This window comes from Aplysia californica, unplaced genomic scaffold (assembly GCF_000002075.1).
Source record: "Aplysia californica isolate F4 #8 unplaced genomic scaffold, AplCal3.0 scaffold00810, whole genome shotgun sequence".
NCBI classification, from domain to species: Eukaryota; Metazoa; Mollusca; class Gastropoda; order Aplysiida; family Aplysiidae; genus Aplysia; species Aplysia californica.
In genome coordinates, this window is record NW_004798080.1 from 35,128 (window position 1) to 44,456 (window position 9,329).

The following is a 9,329-nucleotide window of genomic DNA, read 5'->3' on the forward strand; positions in this document are numbered from 1 at the left end:
TTTTCAGAGGTAAAATTAGAGAGAAAATGACCAAAGATTAGTTATTTCCTTAGCTTTATAGTACGTGGTAACTGAAAATTTACATTTTTTGTGCCTTTGATCAACGTTTAATTTTAAAAGTCCACACAGAAATGAATTCTTTAATGGACATGAAAGGTGTTGAGCCCACAAAAAAAAATTAATAAAAATTCACAAACCTGCAGAAAAATGCAAGTCTCTTCACTTTGATTATTTTGACGATAGCCTGATTCCACCAGGCTGCCTCACATATATGCTATTTTTTAAATAATACTTGAGGATAATTCAGTCTGCTCAGCTTTCAGGTACACTGCCACCTACGTTTCAGTGGTCAAGCAGTAAAAATGTCTCCCGAGTTCGAGTCTAAAACTGTACTTGTAATTCTGAGTATGTTCATGGTAGGAGAACATATTCTGCATATGCCTCGGTTTTACTCGTAGAAAGGACGCATAGGGAAGATTTTTAGTCGTGTGTAACCTACAAAAACAGTCTTCGGCATCCGTCTGTCTTCATTATTCTCCGCAGGTGTAAACAAACATTCTGAATCTCTATTTTCTTTCAACCCCATCTGTTTTCTTTCTCAGTGTTCACTCTTTTTTTTTTTTTTTTTTTTTTACTTGTTGACTTCAAGGGTAACTGCTTGGGGCATTAGCGTTATTTATCCTTGCGTTAAGTTGGCTATTTGGCTGGTGCAAGGGTGCGGTTGCGTTCAAATATTTTCGGGTATGTTTTAGTCTGAGCGTTTGTTTGTGTGCGTCAATCTGTCATAATATGTGCACGAGTTAGTTCAAATGCCGGGAAAGACTGGAGGGAGACACTTGAAAATACTGCATTTTTGCCCCTTTTCTTTGTCCTTTGCATTGTTGCATTGTGTTGGTGAGGTACTCCTGAACCCAAGTTCGTGGATGGTTGATGGGTGCTCTGATGTGATTTGCTCCTTCTTTCTTTGCTATCAAACATCTAACGTCCTTATCTCTCCTCTTTCTTTGTGCGTGTGTGTGCCGGTGTTGCTTGCAACACGTCTAATCCTCGGCACTTACATGGCCTTATTGTCTTGCAAGTCTCTTACAGCAGTTATTGAAACTAAACGAGCCAAGTCGTATGCGCGTTCAGATTAAACGTGTAGCTGTATGGTTGTTGGTGGGGGAGGGGGGGAGGTGGAGCTATTATTATAAAAAGGGTCTGTTTGTATACAATGTCTTTCTCATGTCCAAAGTCTATTCTGGTTGCTTTGACCAGCCTTAATCTTGGGCGTAACCAAGCTAGACTTGGAACTTGAAGTTGCTGCATTGTTTCCCTGTGAAGTTATGATGCACAGTTGAAGCCAAATTGAATTCCTTTTCACACAGTTATATGTAACCTTTACGTCTGTTTTCTCAAAGTGGAGACTTGAATAATTTTCTGTGTTACTGTAACTTGTTCTCATCTACTCTTTTCTTCAAAATCACGTCCTGTTTTGGCGCCTAAATTTGTAATTTATTAATTAGTCAATAGTACATATATAACTAACTACTGTTCTTGCTAAATACTTGACACCCCCATCCCCCACAGCTACGGCATTGCCACTTTATCTTCCTTACCATCGCAGTCCTTGCCCAAAGCGGTGCTAATAGCAACGGTAATGACATTACTAAGACGAGGCTCTGAACGAACACTCCCCCCACCCCTTACCCTCCCCGTCCCGAAATGAAGAAGATTTCATCGACTATTATCTCATGATTCTCTCATCAACGCGATGTAGAAGGAGCCCCCAGAGCTTCGCCCTGAGTTCGTGGGAGGACATTGTTCATTCATTCAATTTTAGGGCAATCAAACTACCGACACGTTCTCATATTAGCTTTTTGCTTGTGACATTTTTGTCCTTTGTCGGTGGCATAATCGATACGATTAGCCCGACTCAGTGAGTGCGTAGGCGTCGACGCTGAGCTCTCTGTGAAGCACGGAGTCGGGGGCCAGTGGAAAAAAAGTTATTTCGATTTTGATATTATTAGCCTGTGGCACAAACAAGGGGAGAGAGGGGGAAATGACTGCAAGTGGTTGGGGGGTGTCACTGGTATGTCCTCCTTCTTTACGTCTCCTCAACTGTTTCTACTCGTCTGTCTTACTCGACTTTACCAGCTCCAAATGCCCTGATTGTCGTGCCGATGAGCTTCTGTTTGCCTACTCTAAAAAAAAAAAAAGATTCTGCCATGTAAAGCAACTTCACTCAAATCATTCACCCTGGCTCGAGAAGACGAACCCTTGTGCATACATTCGCATATACTACTCACTCACAGTTAACATAAATATATACAGTCTTTCACACTAATGCGTGCGTGCGAAGACGTACAAGACAGCAAAAACAAATATCAAGCCATAATACTATTTCTACTTCATTTTGCGAGTATAGTAAACGTTCTAAAGATCGTTGGGGTGGGGGGGGGGGGGGCGTGTGTGTAGAAAGGCAATTAATAGACTACAAATGATATAATATATCTCTCAAAAGCTTAAATGGGCTTCTGCAGTTATGATGTCCTTCGCATTTCAACGTCTTGTTAAGAGTGAACGGTGTTGCTCATGGTGTTTTGCTTATTATTCTTAACTGTAATGGCGTGGCTTTCTCTGTTGTCCTCTGAATCCCTCCCAATACTTTCTGTTATCACCCCCACCGTATATTTGTTATAATACCAATATTAGCCTCTTATTGTTGTTTTTTTTCCCTTTGGGGGGGGGGGGTCATGCTGGTATCTCCGACTTTGTTGGCTTTGAGCATGGCCATCACGTATTTTTTATCAAGGTTTGATTGAAGTTTGACAACAACAAAATGTCTTTTTTTATGCGTTTCTAGGCCCCCATCGACGTAATTTAGATCATAATATAGGAGGTGGGCCTCTGACCCTGCCTGCCAGGGCCAACATGGGCTGAGAGGGATACAGCATCTCGGCAGAAAGACCGAGATTCTCGATGAAAAAGAAATTATCCCCGCTCTGGAATCGAACTCGGGCCTCCTGCAAAAACAAAGCGCTTAATCGCAACAGCACAGACACCGGTATTGGCATGTTTGATAGAAAGCAGGGGGATATAGTGTGGATAAAAGAAGCGTGTACACATAATATTATTTATATCTTGTTCTGTGTCTTTGTCTGACCCGCAGTGAGACGTATTGCGCCCAAGTTCACCCGCGCCCCGGAGGATACCCGCGTAATGCCTGGCAGTGACGTGAACCTGACGTGTGTAGCCGTGGGTTCTCCCATGCCCTACGTCAAGTGGCGGCAGGCGGCCCAGGACCTGACGGGCGACGACAATATACCCATCGGCAAGAACATCCTGCAGTTGACCAACGTGGTGGAGTCCAAGAACTACACGTGCGAGGCCTCTTCCGACCTGGGGAATATTGAGCACCACGTGCAGGTCATAGTGGACGGTAAGTGGACATCTGTTATAAGTAGTCGTAGAAGAACACAGTGTCCCCCGTGTGTGTGTATGTGTGTGCCTGTGTACGACGTGCCTATCTATGTGTGTGCGTTTGTATGTGTGTGTGTGTGTGTGTGTGTGTGTGTGTGTGTGTGTGTGTGTGTGTGTGTGTGTTCAGGTCACCTCACCTGGCTGTTTTTCAAGTCTTCTCATGTAGACAACCGTCGCCTCTGCTCTTCTTAGAAAGCTTTCACGCGGTTGTTTTTTTTCTTCTTTTCATTTCGTTTTTGTTTTTACCCGTTCCTTCTGTAACTCTTCGTACCACAAAGCCTGTTGTTCCCCAGAGTCTTGTAGTCAGTTTACCCAGAGCTGGTATCGGTAGTGGATGGTTTTATAAAAAGATATAAAAGAATGTATCACTCATCTCGATGGATGTTCTGTCCGCAACGGACTTAAACAGACCAAGATTCTTTTCTTTGTTGTTGTTGTCCTCTTTTTTATATTTTGAAAAAAGAGGGGGAGGTGGTTAGGGTTTAGGTGGGTTTCCTCGATTTAACGCTACCAAGCTCCTGTTTTTAATTTAACGTAAATGGGCAGTTTTATCTATTTGATTCGTGGTGAGATTCGTGGGTGAATTTGATGAGAAATGTTGATAACAGAATAGTGAGCGTACGAGAGATACTGCTCCGATCGAAAATGATATTATTCCCTTTTGCGTGTGAAAGACTTCTTTCTCACACGGAATATAGGCCACAAAAATAATGTCGCTTCGAGAAGGTTCACCATTTGTGGGTGAACTTAAATATATTCATTGTGCTTTATCTCTTTGGGAATTTCCTTGGGGCCGTAAGTTGGATAATATACTATAGTTGGCCCCATTCACCGTTGTTTTTTTTTACACGAGCCGGCTGATTCTTACCTTTGCCTCCTCCGACATCATCTGCGTTATGCATGTTTACAGAACCAATGGCAACTTAGGAGGGGTGGTCGTATATAAGTCACGCTATACACAATTGCTTAACTTTTAAAAATACAAAATAGACATTTAAAAAAAAAAAGAATAAATCTTGTTTGAGATGCTCATATGTTTGTTCTCGTACGTTGAGAAGTAAAGTTATCAGTGATTTATTTCCAACATGAAACCGACCTAGTGCCTCTTGTACAGACAGTATGAGGCAACTTTTGTTGATGACGGCAAAGAGAGCGAATGCCAAGGATAAGTCGGACAGTGTTTGCGGTCGCACCATGGACATGTGTGCTTTAAAGCTGTTTCAAACTCAGCTAATAAACCATAAGAAAAATTGTTAAGAAGCGGTACTCGTAGCTCTAAATATTTATTTCTTTGCAGTTGCGACGTTTCCATTTCGCTTATACTAACCAATTAAGTTTCCAGACTATTATTTAGCTAGTCTATCATGGCAAAGGAAAGTTTTGTCAAAAAAACCTCTGGGGTAACAAAAGGCAATCTACCTCTCACAACGGTCTGTCACCCTCTCATCATATAGCCCATTGTGTTGTGTTGCTCTGACTCCAATGTGTGTGTGTGTGGCTGCTGTCAGGCATAGCGTGCCTATGTAAACTTTTCGATGTTTTGTGTTAGTTCTTTTTTTTAGGAAACTACAGTATTGCTAACACTGAGGATTCAAAAAGGGTACTGTGTGCGGTGAAAATACGGGATTTTGAAAAGATAAGGTGATGATGGAGAAGGTCAAGTTCTATTTTCTGTACTTTAATTATTTCATTAGGTACAGTGGAATTATCTACGAGGTGCTTTGAAAGTTATCAGGCACTCAAAATCTGCGGTATATTTAAGTGCACCGTTTCTTTAGGAACAGTTTTGATATGCTCCGTTAGTGGATTCTGCTATTAGGCTCTTAGATGGTGGGTGTTCGCAGAATGTATTTCGTTGACCAGCTGTTCAAAAGTTTTACGCCCAAATATTTTTGATTTTTAAAAGATTATTGCTGTAGAACGTCAACGCAACGGAATTAATGGTATCCGTTGCAGGGGCCTGAGGAATATTTTGTCAAAATCAAAATTCTAAATGTAAAAAATAAACCAAAAGGTACGTAAATATAGTACAATTATTAAAAGAATGATACAATTTTCTCTTTCTCTCTCTCTCTCTCTCTCTCTCTCTCTCTCTCTCTCTCTCTCTCTCTCTCTCTCTCTCTCTCTCTCTCTCTCTCTCTCTCTCTCTCTTACGAAAAAGTTTGCTTTCTGGGCTTAAGACAGTTAAACAGCTTGCCAACGATTTATGATAAAATCAGAGTACCAGAATCCTCCGTGTCACACACTTTTATTTTTATTTGTTTTGTTTTGTTTTCCGTTTTGTATGAGTTGAGCTTTTCACCAAGCCCCCAAGTGTATAACGTGAGTGTTGTCTTGTACACACGTCGTGGCACCTTCACAGTAGATCGTCACTCCTCTCTGAGACTGGCACACTCCCAAGGAATCTGACGCGGAATTAATATTTCCATGTTTTGTTTTCCTTTGGTTTGGTTATTTTGTTTATATTTTGTGTCCGTCTTTATGTCTGTTTGTCTGTCTATCTGTTTGTTTGTGTTTGTCTTATTGTTCATCCTTTTTTGGTAGGTTTTGATTACTGATAGTCACGAGACTGTTAAATCACGTTGTGATCAAGTCGGCTGCTGCCTGGATTTTGGGTTGAACGTCAACACAACGTTTATTGTATGAGAATTTTGCTAGGTTAGGGAAAAACTTTTGTTTTCTTAAATGAAATACATACAACACAGCGGTCTAGGCAGACATAAATAACTCTTTAGTGTATTTTTGTATCGCCACTTTCATGACACAGGTCATGCGAGCACCGTTACAGTATTTTGTGTGTGCTCAAAGTAATGTAATTTTCATGAAATTATGAATTTATATTTGTTGCTTCATATCTGTAAAGGAACTTGTAATAATAATATATTTATACACATGCATATCAGTGATTCAATACTTTTCTCCTGGTTTCCGTTTCTTTTCGGGTTTCCAATGTAATTGTTTGATTGAGTCAACTTGGGGCTAGCCAGTCTCGGATGTATGTGTGTGCTATGTCCTGAGACTATGAATGTATTTTACATAATATTTTGTCACTCTCCACTATCTCACACCTTTGTATTCGTTAGCTCTACCTGCTGTCGTCAATGTACATTACACATATGTGGTTTTCATATTTTGATATTATGTGGTGAGTCTGTATTCTGCCAACAACACAGCTGAGATTTTGTCGTTTGATTACATACTTTCCACTGTTTACTCCTCACCAATACCTTTCTGTCATAAGATTGTGGGGATGGGTGGTTGAAGGATGGCACTGGTACGTTGTTTACGTCGGTATGTCATACTTTTTTTCCCGTACGCGAACTGACCGTGTGAATGTCGATGAACCTTGCTTTACTCAAACAAACAAGACCGCGGGTGGTTTGTGGTTCTGATGCCGATTGACCCTTGTTTTTTTCTTTCAGTGTTTCCATTGTCCTTGTCTATTCCTGGAAAAATATGGCCGCACCGAGTATGCTCCTAACAAACTGCTGGTCTAAAGGCTAAGAACAAAAAGCAGACAGAAATACTAACGAAAGCACGTCTTCAGTCTCTGCTGCTGTTTTTTTTGTGTGTTCCTCCTTCACCTTTATGTCTCTCTGCACCTTGCACACAAATCAAGAACACAGTAACGTGGGTTATTCTGAACGAAATTATTACCAGGTTTCTATTGAAAACAAGTTACCTCCTGCTTCCTTTTACTGCGGTACTTATGATCTTATTTCGTGTTTTATCGTGTTACCACTGAGGGGGTGTTCAGTGTAAGAGATAGTTTCTCTCGTTTCGCTAGCTCAGCGAAAAGTAATACGCGTACATGGTGCATTTCGGTGTGGTGCATTCCCCGAGGTCTGCGAACGCGTGTTGTATGTTGAGCTCAGTTTGGGGCATCGTGTTCTCAAAGCTTGCTGAGTGCCGAATCTCCCTCCATTACGTACACTAGGGTATTCCGTAATTAAGAACCTATCACAGGGGCTGACCGCTCTCGGCTCGGTACTCTCGATTATTAGTTTAAAGAGTCCTATTAATTCTTACCTGATTAATGGAAGAACGTTTTCACGTTCTTGCAGGGATCTTGCACTTACGGAAATGATCCAATTTTCCTGAAAATCAGTTTGTAATAAAATGAGAGTCGAGATGGTTTAGGTTTTGTTTTGATTTTTGGTGTCTTTTGTTGTGCTGGTTGGTTTTTTAAGGGGGTCGTTTGTGGGATTCTCTAACTCATATCCCAGTTTTGTCATCTTGAAAGGACAAAGTTGATGATAACGTGCCAATTATTGCTCTACTGCTGAACAACAGTGCAGTTAGCCCGAGTTCAGTTCTCCAACAGAGCGTTCTTTTTCAAGGTTTTTCGCTCATCTGCTAGATCTTTTCACACGTAAATGGGCGTGATGACCCCGTACCTCTTGAATAATTTTTCGGCGTTAGCCGAGGGTTTAAAACCTTTACAGTACTATTCACATATATTTTCAAAAATATTTTAAATATGGGATAAGCAAAACCCTTCGTTCCAATGATGTCTTCGACAATATAACAAGGTACCGTTCTGGACTGTGTGCAACAATGGTTGTTGGCTTTACTCTGTAAAGACTCTACATAATATTAATGTGGCCGTATATACGTATGTGTGCTTGAGCTCTTTAGCACACCTGCGCCCTTTGAGCCTACCTGCGTGCTCTTCCACGATATTCCCTTGGTAGTAGAAAAACAAGTTGTACCGGCAAGGTGTTTCGTGTCACCGACGTCTGACGCGACCTGGCCTCTCCTCGCTGACCCCCGGGGGGGGGGGGGGGGGGGGGGGATTCTCAGATGTCCCTGATAGCTGGCGCTGACTGCCACTTGCATGATGGGATTATTATCGATCGCTCTTTTCCACGACGCTCTCCTCCAGCAGAGACGGCGTGGCTTGTCTTAATCGTTTGCTGCACCAGGATAGATTAGTGAGAAATTTGAAAAGAAAAAGTTGCGAGAAATGGGTGGTTGGCGGGTGCTCGGGTATGGTTTGCTCCTTCTTTCCTATCAAACATCTATCCTCCGCGGGTGATGTGAGGACGCCGCTGGTAAGTCCTACTTCTTTACATTCCCTCCGTTGTTCTGTCTGTCCATTTTATTTTTTTCCTGATCTAAATGACCATCATTGTGTCGATGTGCTTCTCTCTACTCAAACAAACAAACAAATCCAGAAGACGGCTCGTCTTAAAGGTTGCAGCGCTGGGATAGATTAGTGAGAAATTTGAAAATAAAAAGGTGTGGGCGGCCCTGGCTTGAGGAGCCCTTTTCTTTTCTATTGTTAAAAGGTGGTTTCTAAGCGTCTTTCTATTCATCCATGGGAGAAGGAAATGCAGTAGGTGGTTGGCGGGTGCTCTGGTGTCGTTTGCTCCTTTTGTCCTATATCAAACATCTAATGTCCTTATTTATCATGGTATGTGTGTGTGTGTGTCTGTGCTTGTTACCCTCTTGTAACATCTCTAATGTTCGGAGCTTATTGTGTTGCAAGTACTTAAAACTCTTACTAAAACTCAATTTTTAAAAAGCTGCGGGCGGACCTGGTTAGAACCCTTTTCTTAACTGTTGTTATTTTGTGATTTCTAAGCTTCCTTCAATCCTTCTATTGGAAAAGTACATTGCAATGTTAAAGAAACGTAGTACTCAAGGGTTGGACAAACTAGCGTGAGGTTTAGCTGTTGGATTGCTTCTCAACTCGTTCAACTCCTTTTATATCAACTTATTCTCTTGTTCGATTTGAGTATGTTTAATAAACGGGGTCTTTTTGTATAGAAAGAATGAAAATCACCAAATTTTCTGAAAACCGTCAACTGTGGCATCTGAAGCACGTTCAGCTGCTTTGTTAGTTTGAGTTGGGGGATGCTGAC

At 41.5% G+C, this 9,329-nt stretch overlaps 1 protein-coding gene across 1 annotated transcript in view; it reads left to right on the forward strand.

Annotated features, from left to right (window-relative positions):
• Positions 1-9,329, forward strand: part of LOC101862074 (receptor-type tyrosine-protein phosphatase F) — a gene marked incomplete at its 5' end in the record, with an annotated part of 43,934 nt that overhangs the window by 19,898 nt on the left and 14,707 nt on the right. Inside the window, 1 exon segment of the mRNA XM_013088779.2 lies at positions 3,152-3,421. Within this exon segment, the coding sequence (XP_012944233.1) occupies positions 3,152-3,421 (270 nt within the window).